The sequence below is a fragment of the Syngnathus floridae genome, chromosome 7 (genome assembly GCF_059516105.1).
Source record: "Syngnathus floridae isolate MCC-2025c chromosome 7, RoL_Sflo_1.0, whole genome shotgun sequence".
NCBI lineage: Eukaryota > Metazoa > Chordata > Actinopteri > Syngnathiformes > Syngnathidae > Syngnathus > Syngnathus floridae.
The window spans coordinates 9,066,702-9,087,092 of record NC_142419.1 but is presented as its reverse complement, the minus strand read 5'-3'; the positions used below and the strand labels follow the sequence as shown (position 1 = coordinate 9,087,092).

General features: G+C 38.6%; 1 protein-coding gene across 5 annotated transcripts in view; it reads left to right on the top strand.

Annotated features, from left to right (window-relative positions):
* Positions 1-20,391, top strand: part of gramd1bb (GRAM domain containing 1Bb) — a 76,450-nt gene that overhangs the window by 4,913 nt on the left and 51,146 nt on the right. For 4 of the 5 annotated variants that reach the window (XM_088379969.1, XM_088379968.1, XM_088379966.1 and 1 more), the window contains exons 2-3: positions 4,480-4,844; positions 16,964-18,023. In XM_088379969.1, the coding sequence (XP_088236095.1) occupies positions 17,614-18,023 (410 nt within the window). In that variant the 5' untranslated portion in view covers positions 4,480-4,844; positions 16,964-17,613. The remainder of the gene's footprint in view (positions 1-4,479; positions 4,845-16,963; positions 18,024-20,391) is intronic. The other variant, XM_088379964.1, reaches the window with a different exon arrangement.

Genomic DNA, 20,391 nt, shown 5'->3' with positions numbered 1-20,391 from the left:
GGGGGGGGAGGGGGGGGTGAAAGGTTCTGACTTTTTTTTTTCTCAGAATTCTGACTTTAAAGTGAAAATTCAGAAGTCAGAATGCCCTTTTTCTGACTTTAAAGTCAGAATTCTGACTTTATTATCAGAATTCTGACATTATTCTCAGAATTCAGATTTTTAAAGTGGGAATCCTCACTTCTTTCAAGTTAGAATTCTCACTTCATTCTCAGAATTCTCACTTTCAAGTCAGAATTCTGAGAAAAAAAATCAGAATCCTGTCACCCCATTTTTTTTTTTCTTCACTGGCCCTAATCCTCTTCCATACAGATGCCATGTTTACGCGACAGTTAGTGTTAATGCATAAGTGAAAGCAACACAAGGCTCAAATTTGTAGATGCACTCCAGTGTAAAAACAGGCGATTTTTGTTTTGTGTGCTGGCTAAAGGACTCGTTTAGCTCATTTGGGCTTGCACCTTCACAATAACCAAGATGTGCTAGTTTTTACATCTACAAAAATAGAACCCATGATGTTAACTTGACACTCTGCTCAGGAGCTGACCACAGTTGAGAGGATGAATAAAATAGTATTGGGAATCTTCATCCTAACGGCACAACTCGGGTGCCCCCAAGGGCAACTCCTTAGTGGCTGCCTCTTCCAAGGTCCTTGGTTAATGAGCAAATGCAGGGACATTGATTTAGTCTCCTTCTCTTTTCCTATCCCCTTCCTATGCAGACTCTAGACCACAGAGTCTCTCGGGTTGTGGCTTAACAAAGCCCCACCAGAGTTATTCCCTTTGCTCACACTCGAGCGCAACATTAATTATCTACCAATGTAATGTAGACTCCAGCCCAATTACAGTAGTGAGCATATTGAGTTGATGCATTTCTTTGCTTTAAAAAAAATCTGCTTGTGTGTTGCCTGGCGACCCAAGCGCACATTTTTTATAGACCAGCAAAATCCTAGCCATTTTAATTCAAGTTGACCAGAAATGCTATAAATACTTTCTGGATGCACTGTAGCATGAAAGTGTTATGCTAGTGATAAAAGGTCCATCCATCTATTTTCCATACATATGTACTAAATTAAAGACTATTGTGTTGTCGGTGTAACAATGCATAACTGATATTGTAAACACTGGAATGGGAAAAAAAAAACTCCCATGGTGATGAAGACTTTGTCCACATGGTGGCGCAACAGCATCACCCTTCTTTGCCTTCCTCTCCTGCAAGGCTTGCTTTATTTTTGGTGAATGTAAATGGACCTTCACTTGTATAGCACTTTTCTACCTTTGGCACTTCTTAATTCACCTACTGATGACATACCATCAGGAGCTACTGGGGGGTTAAGCATCTTGCTCAAGGACACTTTGACATGGTCTGAGCCATGCCACCCCATATAAATGTTATCTGTTGCCTACTTCATATTGTGCAGTACAAAATGTGTATTTATGAAGGTTAAGGAAAACTGTACAGAGAATGTAGAGATGTTATGCTTACGTCATCATTTTGAATAAATCCCGCCATAAAATACACATAGAGAAGCAAGCAATGCTGTCAGACTTGTCCAATGCTCTTTTTGCATATAATTATTACTATAATACAGTGGTTGTGCTTAGATTTTTTTTTTTTTTCGTCACAACAGGATTTAAAAGATAATCACTGCTTATTTTACTGTGCATTGACTTAAAGCTGGCAGTTGTGGAAATGACAAGCTACATTCATGAAATTAACAAAGCAATGTTCAAAGTACCTCATTGTAATTCTCTGTCACTGTTAGATTATAAGCGGCTTTCTATTAGCCAGATCCACTTCAAAATATGGTTTTAATGACTCATAGCGACGTCTGCAGAAGATTCAAAACGAGAAACTACTGAACATTCATTGTGGGACAGAATTAAATGGATATATCTGGTACTTCACTTGACATAAAGGCAGAAGTCGAGTGATGTTGGGTAAATTAAAGCCCATCATGTTTTTATTCCTAAAAAAAAAAAAAAAAAGAATGACAGAATGAAAAATAGCTTCATAGATGGAGGATCTGTCAGCCTGTGCTCAAATCTTGGAATGCTGAACAAATATTTACACACACATTGTAATTTATCCATATAAATTACATGCATCGCTACTGCACCTTCAGCAAGATCTGAATCTGGATACATTCTCTATCTAATTATCATATTATAAAATATAAATCTTAAAGAAAAATCTGATTGTTACTTTGATTATGTTTGATCGGACTTGAAAGTGAATCACCACTGTAAAGGTTAATTATGGACAGATTACAGTATACAGCGTTCGACAACGTTGACCTTCTCACACACAAAGTAAACAGAACGACACTAAGCTCGTTATTTGTTAATTATGAGGCTAAAAGGACGCTGACAAATGTTTAATTTACAGTGAAACCGCTAAAATCAAATGCAGTCTTTTTTGTAGTGTGTGGTCTAATTTGTTTGGATTTCAAAACTAAATTTCATATTTTCTATTTGTGTTCATTTTTTTTCTTGTGTTGACTTTAAAACGTGACTGTATGTGACTTCAACAGTCAGGCGCCTCCATGGTTTATACTGTCATTTTATTCTCCAGTTAGATTACATGCTTCAACAGTGACTTCTTATTGTACTGTATATCTCTTGAGTTAAAACCCAAAGTATATCACATCTTCAGAGGACGTCTGAGTCCAGCAAGTCTAGCCACACAAACAGCCTGAGTCCCGTGACAAGCCAGAGGCTACTAATTTCGAGATGCCATTATATGATGATGATGATAGAACTTTATTCATCCCACAGCGGGGAAATTTACTTGCCACAGCAGCGCATACGAGTGCAAGAAAACAAGTGCCAAAATTTCAAAAAGGATAAATAACAAAGACAAATGCCGCTAGTAGAGACGAAACACAATTTTTATCAGGTGCCACACATGTTGTAAAGTCTGACAGCAAAGAGAATGAAGGACCTGCTTATATGCAGTGTTGTCCATGTATTTGGTGCAGGAGGAAGGAGACATTCAAAGATCTTGCTGAGGCAGGATCCAGCAGCACGACATCAGGTGCATCAGTCTGTTTTGGTGTAGAGCCAAAAGGCTAAGCTCTCGATTTACAAGTTCCCAGCTTTACCTATGGTTATGGTTTTTGAACTAAAAACAAAATCCCAGAAATACAGTTTGAAAGGGACATTGTGCACAAACAGCCTCCTAGCTTCCCATCCAATGGAATGTATGATTCAGTCTTGCAAGCGAGGAGGAAAATGATGCTAAAGAAAATTGTCTCGACTCTAACCAGTCACCTTGACTTATTACGTAAAATTTCATTAGTGGTTTCAATTTCAAATAGACGCCATTCAGGGTCGAATCCAGATGCCACCCCATTTGAACAATGTATCAGTGTTAAATCCCAGAGACTCCACAGGCACTTTTCTTATTGTGTGGTGTTAATGCGACTGTTTTTAACACAGTCCCCGAGCTTTTGACACTGGCTAAATTGCAGTGCCAAGTGTGCCAAATTCCCAAACATGAAAAACTAGATTTCCCCCAGCATGAAAATCTAGATATGCCTGCCAGTTTTAATGCTGAATTTACACAAATATGCAACCACAAGTGTTGACCAACTGCAATCCTCTTTTCTTTATCTTCCAACAATGATTTCCTGAGTATTTTATTTGCTAAATTGAAGGAAGTTTTGGTTCACCCAGTTATTCATTTTTGTGTATGACTGTGACAAACTAAATTGATCTGTAGTCATATGGGAACATTGTGTAGCCATGACAAACAAAAAAAAAAAAGAGAAAGGAAACATGACTGTGTCAACCTGTTATTTGCTACCAGGTGGACTTAGCCTGCCATCTGGTACTGGCTCGGGTCACCGCGTGACTATTTTTATCTACAAGACAACGCCATCTCTTGCTACTTGCCTCCCTCCTGCTGTTATCCCCTTAAAGCGTGGAAATTTTCTTCACGGAGAGAAAAGCAGAATCAGTGGAGAAGGGGGCGGGGGGGAGGAGTGATGTTAGTTTGAGAGTAGATTCTCCTATTAAAGCACCCTCTTTCTATGGATGTGCATCACAACCGAAGGGCTCAAAATAGCACATCCCGACAGAACATCCAATCCGATCCTGCACACACCAGCTCACAGCGCCTGTATACATAACGCAGAGGATACTGTATATTGCAGGGAACCTGGCTTTGGGATTCCTTCTTTTTAAAGATGAGTCATAACATCTGCTTTGTCCTACTGATTAAGCCATCTTCCATTCTGTCACAATGCCTCCACACTCTTTCTTGGGTCGTTCATTCAAAATCTGGTTAAATTGCAAAGGAAATGGAAGACATGAAATAATGCTGTTTAGATTGCCTAAAATTTTTAGCCATCCCCATTTTTTGGCTGTCGGTTTAAACACAAAAAAATATTCCCTAATGTACAAGAGGATTGTGTATAACTGAGCTAACAGGAGTGTTTTTGTCTCTTTTTGATATGTCTGTCTTTTGATTGTGTGCATTTAGCAGTGTGCTGCCCTGTGGTTGCCTCAGTGAATGCACGCCTGTGAGTGAGTGAGTCCAAGTGGAGCAGGATGAGGAAGTAGAGGGAGAGAGGGAGCTGAGAAAGGAGGCTGAAGACGTATGGTGAGTGGGGGACATTGTGCATGAGCAGCAACCGGAGCGGGAGGAGGTTGTGATTCCTCAAGGAGAGCATCCTTCTGGGTTCAGTTTCAGCCTGAAAGGGGACACCCCCAGAATCCCCTGTGCCCTCGGAAGTACAGTTCCCCTTTATCATGTAAAGGGAAAGAGCAAGAAGAGCTAGCTTCACTTTCTTTTTTGAATCTGTTTGGCAGATGGCAGAATGATCTTTGACTCAACTCTATACCAAGGTAGCGTATGCCGTCACCGGTTCACAGCTTTTTATTTGTAATTGCATGCTGCATACATGTGTCCTGCCTGCATGGTTTGCCTTGAATGTGCTTGAGTGAATGAGCCAATAAGTGAAATTTGATGCGCTCCTTGAATGTTTGGGCACTGTCAGGAGGGACGTGATAGCTGAGAAGTACTTTGACCCCATCACCACCTGAGTGGACTTATTTGACTTGTCAGGTAGCTTGAAATAAAGGTGCATCACCTTCACAAGCAGTCAGGTAATCTGAGGTAAAGATGAAGGGTGTCGCTTCAGCGTCAGCCCAGTTTTTCCTCACCTGTCAGCAGCCATAAATAAAGTCAGTCTTGTTTTTTCTCTGCAGTAAACCAAACAGAGGTGCCTGGCTAGAAATAGTGAGGGGTCTCTAAAATGGAGATGGACTTCCTTTTAAAAATGGGGTTTGCCTTGAAACAGGAACATATTAAGTCACAAATTGTCATGACATTTCTGACGTCAGTGTGATTAGGGAAGCAGAAAGCAAAATGAGTCATACAATTAGGACTTTATTAGGACCTTACGTTGTGTTCTGTTTGCAACTGAGGATTAGCATCAGGTGACTTGGATACAGGCCATTATTTCTTTTTATAAAAGTCTTCACACAATGTTCTTGCTTCTCCCAAACATCTGACACCGTAGGACGCATATTGTTTGATTTCCTTAAGAAAATACAAATCGGACAGTTTTTCAATCTAGGGAAGTTTGCTCCCAAAACAATAGTGTGTTAGTCAGACACGCACACATACTCAACATGATCCTCATAACAAAGCTTCAATCAGAACATTGATTTGACCTGATTAACGAGTAAGTGTTATAATCACTGAGTGGGTGTTGTTTGTAAAGCTTATTTCCCACCTTTGGTTTGTATACGATATTATTCAATCTACCATGTAGCAGACCCTAGGTCAACACAATACCATCCCTTAATCAGTGTTTAAAAAATTTTACTGGTCCTTTGCACAGACAGTGAAACCTCCATTTAGGAATGACCTAGTTTATGAACATTTCAAGTTGTCTACAAAATTTTCATTAACCAATAACCTGTATTTAGGGACTATTTTCTGTGTAAGGACAGTGTTGGCATGAATGGCTAACTTCCATTTTCCCAAAACATGCATTTTATGTGAATTTAACTGTAACAGTCAATAAGTGTGAATGTGAGTTTGGATGTTTGTTTGTTTTTTTTGTTTTTTTGTTTATACCCAAAGTCAACTCGGTTGAGTTCTAATTACCAAGGTGAAGATGAATTGAAAATTAAGATAGGTTCCAAGATCTCATTTTCCTCCCTCATAGTCAAACTGAGTATTTACCAGTGAGTAATCTTAAACAACAGTGTCTTTACTAACATTGTTTTCCATTGGGTTTAATAAAGCCCAAATCTCAAGATGCCTGTGTTAAAAGTAGATCCTTTAATAATCCCTCTGTTAATAAACAACCATTTTTAACATTCCTGCACTAATCACCTACATGCCCACTCCCTCATAAACATCAAAAGTTACACAAGCTTAACGTACTTGGCATACCTGACTGGTATTAGGAGGTGTTAATGAAAGCCATATTGACCCCACTTTGTGTCCAGACAGATTGTTTTCAGTTATAGATTGCTTTAAGAACCAACAGCCCTTGACATAATTCTGATGGAAAATTTTGACTATATATTTTATATAGTCAAAATTTTCCACATATTAAGAAGTTATATTTGATATCAAGAGGCATGTTCTTCTTTTGATTTGTAGCACCCAACCCCCACAACCACATGATCCACATCACTTCTTGATCTGATGTGGCAGTCACTCCGGTAATGTGTAAATCTAGACTCATCAAACCTCCTGACCTTTTGCAAAAGCGCCTTTGCAAATGTCTTTTTGCTTAATTAGTGTCACTTCTGAGGCATTTTCTAAAGGCTGCACAGCTTGACTTATCTTTCTATATTGTGACAGTTACCATATTTACTTTTACAGCCATTGTGCCTAATTCTTTTGCTGAAATGTATTTTGAACGTTGGAGTTTAAAATGTAACTGTGATTACAGATCTGCCTCTCTAGTCAAGAGGTTAAATTTCATCTTAAGAATTCCGTCTTCCACCTCTATTCCAAATACATTTGATAGTTTAGTTGACGACTCACTGTACAGAGGTGCGGATGTGAGTTTGAATAGATGTATTTCTATATCTGCCCTGCAGTTGACTGGCAATGAGTCCAGGGTGTCCCCCATCCTTTGCCCCCTACTCGCCTGTGACACTGGATGACTCTTTAACTGTAGTGTTTTTATGTTAGGTCAGCTACGGTATGTGATTTAAATAAACATGAATTAACACGGTACTACCTTATCTCCGAATATGTAGTTTACTTGCAACTGCTAAATGTGTAAGCAACAGGCAAGAACAATACATAATTTATATCTGCCATCATTAGATTTAAATGAAAGTAGATTATAAGTATTATTACTCCTGAATTATAGAACAGTCATTAGCAGCTATTATGCATGTGTGGTAACTAGGATGGGATGGATAGACAACGCCACCTTTAGAATTACACCCAAGGAATTAACATCAAACAAGGCACACAAATTCAATGTTACTGAGGAGCATGAGACTGTGTTAGGATAGGAAAATAATTTAAAGGCTTAGTTAAATAATATAACAGAATTTAAAAGGAACCCTTGGTCCTGAATGTCAACGATGGGCCCAAGACCTCTACGAATAGCGAGAGGCAGTCTGTTGCTGTCGCTGGATGGCCTTGTGTGTAAAAACAAACCAATAAATATTTTAAAAACCATATGTGCTGTAAAACAAGTAGACATTTTTGCAGCATCGAAAATACGTTAAGGGACACAAAAAGACATCTCTGGTTAAATTTTACGGTTGATTAGTGTAATGAAAAATACAATTTTCCCTTCCCTGTGGTCTAACTTAATAAAGCAATTGGTTGCACATGGAATTCAACAGTAATAACTTCCCCCCCCCCCCCAGAAACAGGAGGCAAACTTTTCAGTATAAAGATGTATCTCAGCGTGACCTCAATCTGGACTGACAGGTTCACTTTTGACACTCCTCTAAACTTTGGCTGTTACAAACAGCCTCAATTACACGCACAGTTAACTCCATCAATTCATCTTGAAGAGAAACACAGAAAATATGAAACTCTTCTTTTCACTCTGCACATCTGACACACTGATAAGAGTGCCGATACGCTGGATCACAGCTCTAAAAGTATTTCTGAACTAGTAAATGCCGGCTTCTGCTTCTTTATATGTATCTTTATTGACTTCTTGTTTGTTATCATTAGTCAATAGCATATAATAGGGAGTCTGTTCAATATAGCTAATGATTCCATAATAACAGATTATTTTTTATTCAGAAAAACTCCACGGAGCTTATTCATTGTGGTAAAAAAAACAAAAAGAATATTTTCTCCACCTGTGACTAATGAGTAGACAATGCTGAGGTCCTCAGAGAAATTTTGAAACCCTTTTTCATGGGCTGAATATAGAAAGACCCTTCACTTTAATTAACTACTTGTAGCTGTTTGCACATGAACGTTGATTTGTTTTTTCCTAAATGGGAAGGAGCCTGATGGGAAAACCTCTAAGCGCAAGCTGTTTGAGACTTATCAAATGCAATGGTAATTATAATGGTTTCGTAAGGATTTAATAGCATGACTATTACACGAAAGCTCTCAACAACCAAAGACTAAATTTAGTCCATATGCAGAGAGCAGATGCTGATTTGAATTGTGATCGATAAAATTGAGTCAAATAAGGGTTGTTCCTTTTCAGACAAGGACGAGTTGTGAAGAATAGATAGTTGATGTACTCATCATTATCGTAAAGCGCAGACACTGAATCTGCAGACTGAGGGTTAAATTTTATATCTTTGATGCCAGAGATAGGAACAGCTTTAATTAGTTTGTGATTCTTTATTGTCTAACATCTCACACCTTCCCACGCAGGTTGTCTTTTGATTGAATTTTTATCAAGAACGACCAGTGCATCGCAGTGACAATCCTTTCATTATCACAATGTAAATCTCTGCTTCACTTTGCTTTGATCTGTGCTTGTATAAAAATTAGTAAATGGCTTATTCATATTTAAAGTTTGTAATAAGGTCGAAATTACAAAAGCCCTTGCTGTCATATTGTTAAGTTTTACACAATCGATGTGTGACTTTCCCCCCAAATGGCATATTAAAGGATATATTTAGCATTATGCATACAGAAGGTTGCCTCTGTGCGTAAGCCGACTCTGAGGACAAAGGAATAAAAGTTAACGTATTCAGCAGCCTTTTCAGCATAAACTAACATCCCCCAAAAAGCCACAAAATATTTGATTTACTGGGTGATAGATTCATCAAACAATGAACACATTTTAGCGATTCACTTCGAAAACCTTAGACAGACATGCGAAGTTAAAGTTTAAATCACTGGGGTGAAACAACTGATGAAGGCGCATGTAGATTATTTATTCCAAACTTTAGCAACAGATTGTGATAAGTGATTTTTTTTTCCTCCATCCTTGCTTGTTTTGCATTTTCCATTTATTTCAATAAGAAAATCAACCCACAGCTATGTTACAGCTTCAGTAGACAATCTACATAAAAAAACAAAAGCAATTAGTTTGATCGATGGTGAACAAATTTTGACTGAAAGCAGATAAATATAGAAGCGATTATGCGTTGTGTCGTTGCTGTGGAAACCGAGCTGTCCTTTTGAACTGTGCCTTCGTGACCTCAAACCTTGTAAGCAAATCCTCTCGGAAACTGTCTCGTGAAGAGGTGTCGGAAGCAGAAAATAACATCTGCACATTATTTGTCATCCAGCCTAGTGAAATGGAGTTGCAAGTTAAAGGGATTGGCAGATGTTGAGAATGTGACTAACAAAATGCCTGCAGCTTCTTCGATGTCTACCATTTGTCACACATGCTATGTACATTTTTTTGACATTTATATTTGCTTCTCAACCTTTGGTGTTTGAAATTGCTTGGTCAGATTTGTTGAGGGGTTTGTCAAACCCACCATGAGACCCAATGTGTGATCTAATCTGTTCCTTTCTTTTGGTAATTTTATTGGTATAAATGGGCAATTGCGCCGTTATGGGAGTGAACACACTTTTTTTTCTTGACTAATTTGCTTTAGATTCAGCACGCAAGAGGCACGTGGGCTAAATGATGGAAGCAGTCCAAATTATATGTAAAAAGAACTGCAAAAAGATCTCTGCTTGTGGATATTCGATGGTCTCTATGAAATAGGCACTTGGAAATCACGTTTGACCCCTGATCGTGACTCGTGGTCTTTTCTGGTTTTACATGGACTATATGTACAAAAGGTGAAAACGCAAGGGCAATGTCAGTGAAAAAAAATCACAATAATAAACAAATCATCTTAAGTCCCACTATTTAAGGATGTGCCAAAGAGGCCAAAATGTAACAAAAATGAGTCAGACTGCGTAACAAATCAGCATGCCACACAACATGCATTCCATTCACACAGTTCCGATGATGAATACAGTCATGAATTGAGCTTCAAGTAATCACAGAGATTCTGCTCAGTGTTTATGCTGTTGTTGTAAAGTGCGTGGCCTTCTTCCATGTGAGCTAATGAATAACAGAGATGGTATTTTATAGGCAGCTCATTTGGCAGTAATGTGATGTCTTTGAATGGCAGAGTTACTGAGTGTGTGCCATGAATTACTCTCGGTGACTGCACATTACAACCACACCATGTACCTAGAATTCCTCTTCCTGACAGTACGTGTGTGTTCAAACTACACTCTTATCACAAATAAGCTACTGTTCATGATTAACCTATGTGTGTAAAATAAATATATAAACACGGGGGAAAGTCAACAGGATAAGCTCCGGTGGTTTTAATCACATCTCAAACTGTGAAATTCCATTATTAACATATCTGTATGAATGACTTGCAATTCTTCCCTTAGAGAAGCTCAAAGCCCCCGTATTCATTCCCTCCATGTGCGAGGGGCACAGATCTCAATCTCCACTATTCCGCAGAGGTTTAATAAAAAAAAAATATATATATATATATATATATATATATATACATACACACACACACACACACACACACACACACATATACAGTTGCAAGAGAATTGCATGTGCCAAGATCAGGAGAAGCGTATGCATGCTTTTATTTCAAGGAGACTTCCTGATTTTAACAGTCTTCAGACCAAACTCCCTCAAAAGAGCATCAAACAGCTCCGGCTCATTCTGAATGCTACAGCTTGAGTTGTGACCATTTCGCTAACCATGCAAAATACGCTAATAATGTAATAAGAGGAATCAATCAGAAACTTCAGTACAGTATACTGAGGAAGCTCAGCATACATAAATCAGCATAAAATAGTTAAATTTAATCAGAGGAAACGTAGTGTTGATATAAGTTTGAGATAAGTTGAGAAAAAAAAAAATCCTACACAGCAAGTAAGTCAGTGCCAAAATTTTATTTTATGGTCAAAACAGGTTAATTCGTCCTCCCTATAAATTTTTTTTTTTTTTTTTACAAATATAGTGTAATGGTCAAATAATGCTGGCTTGACTAGAAAGTTTCTGTGTCACTTCACTATCAATGGTCACATTGTCTGAGCTCTGCATTGAACCATTTTGCAAGCGGCGCTCATATAAAGTCACACTGAGTGGGCATGAAAAGTCGCAATTACTCACTTTCATTGCACAACGGCAGACAAGGATCCCACATTGGTTGTCTGTGACCTTAAACCCTTTGTTCCCAAATACGCTCAAAAGGTCAAGCATGGTGGCGGACAAGATATGTTTGTGCACTAGCCATCCATCTCTCTGTTTATTTGCAAAATGTTCAAAATTGCAGTGCATCAGAAAACAAGATGATCAAACTTTAATATGCTGCATAGATACTTAGAGTATACATCTTTATCACACACGCACGCAATAATACATTATATATATTATCTGCTGCTACAAAAAAAAATTTAATATCCAGGGTTGGGAGGGTTACTTTAAAAATGTATGGATGGAGCAATACTTTTTTGACCCTTGAGGGATATTAGCTTTTTTTTCCCTCCATAACAAAGATGCTGTCATAGTGAAAATGGAAAAAGTCCCCTTTCTCGGTATTGACAGACACACACGCACACACACACACACTATAATTATGATTTTGATCATGATGTCAATATGTTGTGTCAACGGGGGGGGATAGAATAGAATAGAATAGAATACCTTTTATTGTCATTTTACAACAGGTATGCAATGAAACTGAGAGCCTGCTCCATCACTTTCTGGACCTGGATTTGACACCTCTGGGTTTTATGTGTCGCAATGCTTTCACAGTGATGCCTCAACATAATCAGGATTTCGTTTCTGTGAAAAGGCTTGCTAGTTACTACTGGCTTGTAGTTGCCTGGCTTTGATTCTCGGCTTGCCTCTTTCAAGTAAAACCACTTTGAATGCAACTCACTTGCTCCGACAGCCTTTCTTTTCTCAGCTGTTTAGAGACTGTCGGGCAAGGGAAAACTCCCTTTTAGCCAATAGGAAATGACATTTATAAAGCAATCTATATGAACTGTTTACAGCAGAGAATGAAGTAGATAAGAAGTGTTTGCTTTTGAAGGTTTTTTTTTTTCTTCAGTGTAGGTATTCTGTATTACTTCTACAGAATTTTTATACATTAGCCCCCAAGAATACTGTCTTTCTTCTATTCTATATTATGTGGTTCACTTGCACGATTATCTGTCAGTTCATCGTTGATCTCTTTAATTACGTTTAAATAACTCTTGGCACAATTTAATAATTCAATGCTGGCTGATGACGAACATCTGTGTGGTTAGTCACACATATGATAAGGTTTTTTTACGGCCAGTTGAGCTTGTTGAAACAGTGTTTGATTGGTTTGGTTCAATAGATCAGCACTAATATTAGCTGGAGGGAGTCCTGTACTTGCTTGTGTCCTCTATGCAGGAATCTCACTTTGTTGAATTCATATGCTGAGGTGTTAGTGGAGTGGTCCATTTACTAAATAAAGAATCTCAGACAATGGCTTGGCAAGTTTTGTTCAGTTCTTGATGCTTCCTTAAATACAAGTGGTGTGCCAGTTGAACTCTACTTCCCATTGAGTGCATATGATTTGGAGTGTGACATCCTTTTTCAAATCCTTTTATGAAAGATTTATGGTCCCCCCCCTCTCACCCATTTTTTTGCTTGACTACTGTGTGTATAAATGGCAAAATGAAGGAGAGACGCCCCAGCGTGTAAGGTTATTCTACGTGTAATGATATTCTTTGCTGTGACCAGGATATGATGTTTCATATCTTTTCACACTGCTGTGTTACTCATCACTGTCTACCAAATATACATACATCGCATCTGAAGCCTTCAATTACTTGTCACTGTGTGAAAGCACACACAGATGGGGAAATCTGCTTTGTGGGATTCTGTGTAAGAGGCTGAAGTGGATTAATACTTGATGTTGTGTTATGACACCGATGCACCAATTTTGCAAGATCGCTCGTAATCGAGGCAAAAGGAGCTTATGGTCCATCACACAGTTCCAGACATCCCATCATTTATGTGTCTTGACTTGCTACAGTTTGTAGCTCTATTATCACCCTTTTTTTTTTTTTTCTTTCAGCCCAGACATAGTAGATGACTGTAATTGCCCTAAATCCTTTGTCATCATGGCTAATTTGTCTGAACTCTGTGAGGAACTTCCAGCCATCTGTTACAACACTGGTTCCACAAAATTCTCTAGAGGGACTTATTTGTTTGTCAAGTTTTTAGCATGTGAACATCTGGCATCAGGTTAGGACTTTTGGTTTCTGAACACTGGATGATGACGCCTGTGTTCATTAACTTTGAAAACAATGCCACCTCTTGGTGTTTTTGACATATTCCACATTACTTGGCCAAAAAATGGTGGCAAATTTACCTGTACATTTGGCGGTACAAAATATCGACAGAACGGGAAATGGATGTATATTATTATTATTAAAATAATAATAATTATTGTTGTTGTGGGTAGGCTTTCTTACATTTGAAAAGTTGGCTAAGATGTTAAAATTTGCACGGTCAAGTCTTAAGTTGATTACTTAAACCATTATCAAAGTTTAGATTTAGGTTTCATCGCTGTACTGTGTTATACAACCGTACTTTGTGTTCTGCTTTCCATAGTGGTAAATGCCTATTCTTAGAAGTTTCTAAATAAAAGATGAATGCAGACATTTTGAAGTAGGCAGATGTTTACACGATGGGAACAGCAATGCGTATGGAATAGCTTAAAAGCTCTGGAGTTTGAGTCCCTTTGGGTGCTTCATAATACATCATCGTCAACGTTTAAGAGCAAGCTTGGAATTTGTATTAAATATAAACATGCGGCTTAATGATTTGTGATTCTCATTTTTACAAATAATCTTGAGGTTGTAAAGAAAAATAAAACAACAAAATCTCTTCCTATGATTATGATACATACTGCATACAAAGAACTGTACATGGAGCAAAATTAAGTCACACACTGACAAACACCAAAGTCTCATGCTGAGTCAAAAGCCAACTAAAAATGCTTTCAGGCGAGTTTTAAAGATAGGTAGTGAGGAGACTTACCTAACATTTTTGTGACATTTGATTCTCAGAACAATGAGAAGTGATCACAGAGGGACGTTTAACATATTTGAATCTGCTACAACTAGCCCTTTGCCTGTAGTGTCAGAGTAGACGTTTTACCAGATGATAATGTTCACTGGGAGTCAATGGAACCAACGGGCACAAATTGTGTCCACATAGTGTCGGTCAAAAAAATCCCGCTTCGGTCATTCCAACAATGATTATAGCAATGACCCCGAAGCCAAAAAAAAGTCTTGGCTTAGGGCACTGGGTTCTCTTACACTCAAGAACACTATATTCATTCTTTTAATAAATGATTTTTTATTTTAAATGTGTTTGGCTACAGAAAACGCAGGGCGCACACTGTGTCCCATCATAACGTATCGTACTTAATTCATAAATGTTCATTTTCTTAAAGCTCTAAGTGAAATTGTACACATGGGTGGATGTTAGTCCTGGAAGAATACACGTGAAATCTTCAGTAGAATTGTAGACGTTATTGCTTCAGATGAAGGAGATGGAGTTGTAATGAAAATGAAAACTGTATGGCAGTTGATAACCACTGTGATCCCTCATGTTTGATGCCTACAGGACTGGAATGGAACAGTCAAAACATTATCTTCAGCAGCAGTCAAAATGATCTTCTCACATGGATTATGGAAACAAAGTTTGTCCACTTTTATGGTTTGTACATTTCATGCCCCGTTAGATGGTGAATTGAGCTAAAGATGTTTTTTCATAGGTTCTATCAGTGTTTGCATGCCTCCGTAAGCTCACACACTGCTAAGAATAGAAAGGCACTGAGTAATTAAGTTCACCATTGATGGTCAGTAATGATGCGTTCAAAGCAATCAATGTCTATTTTGCTCTACACCGTTTATTCGCTACGGGGAGATAACTGTCTTCTCAGGCACAGCTGTAACAGCAAAGCTCCTCTGTGGTAGGTCCATCTGTTCACGACGTTAATGCATGCATGACAAAGTTCTCAAGCTGCGTCGACACAAGATGGCTAGACTGCTCGGCTTCCTCCTGCTGTGCGCTCTGTTTTTTAATATTATTATTATGGAGTGTTCATATCACACAGGTGCGCCGTCTCTTGCCATAAAATCACGTGTCGTTTTTTTTTTTTTTATGCACTTTGCCTCATAATTAAATGTAAAAGAATGAACTCATTGAACTACAATTAAGTTGCTTGAACTCTACACTACATTCTTTCACAGCTCACCTGAGTTGAGCCTGGAAATGGCATCCCATGACCCAAAGCTGCCAGAATGTGTGAGGCTGTAATGAGAAACGTTGTCTGGCCATGATTAATTCATGATATTTTCCTGCTTCCACACGCCAGCCTCCAGGTCACAGGGAGTGTGTGCATGGCTGCGACCATGCATAAAAAAAGATGGTTTGCATGTTCGCCATCGCGTCATTTTCCTTTCCTTTCTCATGGCTAGTGCTTTAAATTTCTTTTGCAAAACTCGCTTGCATTCAATAGATTGCCGAAGTTTGATGTTTCCTTTAATACTTATGAAATGTCGATTATTCACCATAACATTTTGACATTCTATCAAAAGAATCAGGCTGAAGCAGTTAATTTGTGAAGTACTGGTACACATTTGGTTATTTAGCCTCATTTTGACTCATTGTAACTGTAATTCCAAAGGAATCACATTTTGTTTCTCAAGTCTATCGATAAACATGAATAATTATGAATGAAATAAGTTCAAATAGACGATCATGATGAAAAAAAAAAAACACACACAAAATTGCGCAACACAAAAAATGTATAAGATTTCTGAGCCAGTTTTATAATTAAGACTTTCTTTCATTTTTTGGTCGATTAAATAACCATGGAATAATTCATCAATATTTATATTTTGTTGTATTTTGTCTATCTGTATATGCTCTAGTTTCATGTGTGGGTTCTTACAACATTTTCATATTCCTGAGTTGATTCTAAATTAGAAGTAATATTTTATAGCGGATTGTTGCTCATTCTTGTAAGGAAGATAGTGGCTAGGGAGTGATGCATTTGTCAGTGCTTGGACAATAAAGCCTTCAATATGCTTCATGAACCAATTGAGGTTTTTGACTCCTCTAGATGGCACTGTTAGTTTAAAGAAAGGGGTGTAAGTAATGGCCAAGTCAGTGTGCTTTCAGCTCAGTGTTGAGCAGAGAATGCCATCTCAAGAAGTAAAAAAAAGATTCATGAAGCAAATTCAAAGCTTCATTGTCCCATCACTAGCATTTGGGCTGGTGCATGGTGCTGGCTTTAGACAGCTGGTTCGGGATACGACCATGTGGGCGTCTGTAACTTTTTACATCCATTCATAATGTTCCCTCCTTTCTCTGTGATTGAATTAATGGTGCGCGCGTCTGTGACTGTGACTGTGAGTGTGTGGCTGTCTTGTGTGTCGTGTGTATTATGCTTAACTTGGCCATCATCACCCTCAGACTTTCCTGTACCCTGCAGTCCTATCACCTCCCTCTAACCCTTAGGCCATAACTGCATGGAGACAATGATACCCTGGAGCACAAGATTGGACCTCAAACCCAGCCTGCAGCATCCAGCATCAACATCACAATAACCTCATCAATCAACCTCAGTGACTTTAAACTACAGCAACATATATATTAACAGTGCCTTCTGTATTACTGTTAGCAGAAAAAGCAAAGGTGACAGCTTTGGCAGCAAGGTCTTAACCAAAGGCTGAGTGTGTAACTTGGCCTGCCAGTCCCCAGAAAAGACCAGGGATTTGGTTACACTCCCTGACATGCCTTATACATGTTTCATCTGCTACTCGGAACAAAAACCCCTTTTGTTATCTAACACAGCCTTCTCCTCACCCAGCCCAAGAGGTTACATTTTGTACCATAAGATTGCTCTTCAGTCTTTCAGACAGCCACCCACAAAATAGAGGCATATCATTAAACGGACTAGTCAGACCTCAGATAGCTCCTATCAGGACTCTTACTTCAGTCTACCGGCTGGTGTTTGAAAAGGACTTAAACAGTGCACCAGGAGGACAGTGGAAGCAGCGTGAGGACCGCCAAATAGGCAAGGATAGAAATTGTGCCTACTCCCTCCAACCCTTTCAAGCGCCAGTAGTGTCACTCTCGAATTGACGTAGTGAAGTATTATCGTCACCATGAGTGACACACTTAGACCTCCTTCACTCCAAGTGAGTGTTCCAAATGATGCGCCAGCATACTCCGAAGGAGGTAACAACACCGTATCGGATTGCTCCATGAGGTCCAGCTCCTCGACCCCGACGCTTCGCCGTAAACGTTTTAAGATGCGCCGCATGAGGAACGTCCCCACTGAGAGATCACTGGAAGCGGGACAGCTAAGCGGCGGTCACCTCAAGGCTCGCTCGCACTCTGGCTCCAAGGAATACCTTCAGCTGCCATCCATTGAGATCACGCCATCCAGTGATGAAGATGCTCCCTCTTCTTGGTCTCGCTGCTCTACGCCCAGTGCCTCTCCACGACGGAAGCGTTTCCTGTTGAGGAAGTGGCTGAAAGTCAGAGAGAAGAAGGAGCAAGGCAGTGAGAGCAGGTTGGTATGGGCCTTCCCTACACAGCTTTCCTTTTCCCACAAGGGCTGCATCGCCTTAATCCATGCTGCTTGGACTAATGTATCACACGCTTTATCAGCTTTGCTAATTTGTCATATTCAAGCTTCTTTCAACATTTTTTATTGCTCTGCATTATGAAACACCATGACTTTAATTAGGATTTTGTTATGTTCAAAGCAATGAATATTTTACCAGTTCCTAATATGATGCAGTGCTGCCCAACTTTTATAATACGTACAAAATTCAGCCAGACATGTTCTGCAACAGAAAGTATTTCATTTCTGATCAATAACGAGAAAACATCTGTACATCAGTGGTACAGTTGTTATATCAGATCATGTTCATATTTGGCCTCCTCTTGGATGCCTTTTTGTTAAATGCTTTCTCACAGTTGAGCAGGACGTGTTCTTAAATTGACGACATCAATTCAGAAGATAAGGTAAACAAACTCAGTCTCAGTTTGTCCACTGTAATGAATTATTGACGAGACATTCTTCTTTGGATCCAAAGGGGAGTTTATATATTAAGGACAAACAAAAACCGATAAAATAGATTGCATCATTGAACCGAGACAATCAAGCACAAAAGCATATTCAGTGCATTTTTGACAGATGCTCCCTTTCAGTCTGATTTGAGATGATATATGAAATGTGTGCCAGGTAGCTGTGCTAAATCCTCTGAGGCCACTTACAGCAATTGGTTCATTACTCACACCTTCAATGGCTTGTCTCTTTTCTAAGATTCCATATCCCCAGAGGCATCATTTCTGAGTAATAAACTGTCATTATAGCCAGTGGACCATCAGCACAGACCTCCATCCCCTCATCTTGAAATCTCCTCTTTTTTAGCTTACTACTTTAACAGAAAGCAAGGTGCCATTTAGACAGCATATTTTTTTAGAATCCGGTCATAGGGTCATAAATCATCCACACATTAATGGTTCTTCGATGTTCCACTGTGAGAACACATTGTACTGCTGTGCATTCAGAATTATTTTCTATCCAATCAGCATTGCTAACCTGTGGGATGTTTTTTGTTTTTTATTTTTATTAATTTTTTTATTCTTAGGTATCTTTTGAGGGTTTTTTAGTCTAATTTGTAACAGAAATTAACTCATCCACTCCCAAAGACATATTTTTATGTCAGACTCCACACATTCACTCACTGGTACTTATACTTTTTTTATGTTTTTTTAGAATTAGTGTAAAAAGGGGTCTGAAAATGGCTGGTATTTAGAAAACAATTACAGTGGAACCTCGGTTAACCAATGTAATGCATTGTGTGGCTCTGGGCAAGAAATCTTTCCATTTAAATCAACAAAAATGCAATTGATATGTTCCAGCCTCTGAATAACGATATTTTTTATCAGAGGGTTGACAATTATGTGTTCTCTAGCAAATTCCTGTACAATGAATTTTACATACATTGCTGTATTATTTGTGAATCACAATGCATTGTGGGATGTGGTGCTAGAGACATTAATTAGATATTAATTAGATATTAATTATTAGACTAGCAATATTATTGCTACTTTTGAATTTTTTTTAATATGTATTTTTACTTTACTAATAACTATAGTGAGTTATGAGTGTACAAACACCCTTAATATTATCATCTGTAGCTGCCACAGGGCATGACTCAACAAAGTGACCGTATTGGCTTGAAAACACGAACATCTCGGTGCTGAAAACGTATCGTCCGTCACTCCCCCCAGACGATGGGCGTCGGTGACGTCATCCCACCTCATGTCAAGCTTTTTTATGTTTTATGTTCCATAATCTACAGTTGTTTGTTGGGTGCCTGTTGGTGAGCAAAACATCGCATTTTACCTGCTTTATTGTATTTTAACTATTAGTTTTGCTACATGTGCAAATCATGCATGTTCCGTGGCTAAATTTTGCGCAGTGATTGAATGACTTGCGCCTCATGATACTCAGTTCTGCAGCCTAGTGGCAACTATCTGCTATTGTTTTCCTTGAGGATAAACAGTTGACTATCTGTATTTTGTCACAAAGTATTGCATTTAGTGTTTGAATAGTAACTTAAACTTAACGCCTTAGGTAACTAATTACTTGTCAGCTATTATTGTAACGAGTTACCAGCATTACCGATGCTAAGACAACAATACAACCTTAAGTAGTAGAGAAGAGACAGGACAAATATTTTGGGAAAACGAGGGCCACAATTTCATAAATACTTGCATGCAGAGACTGTTCAATGGCTGCTCTAAGAAGTGTCCCCCCATTTCTCCTCAGATAAGGTTAGATAATAATGCCATAATGGAGACAACAGTCTGCTTTCATAATAACAATTGTAAAACTAAATAGAATTATGACGTTAGAATAACAA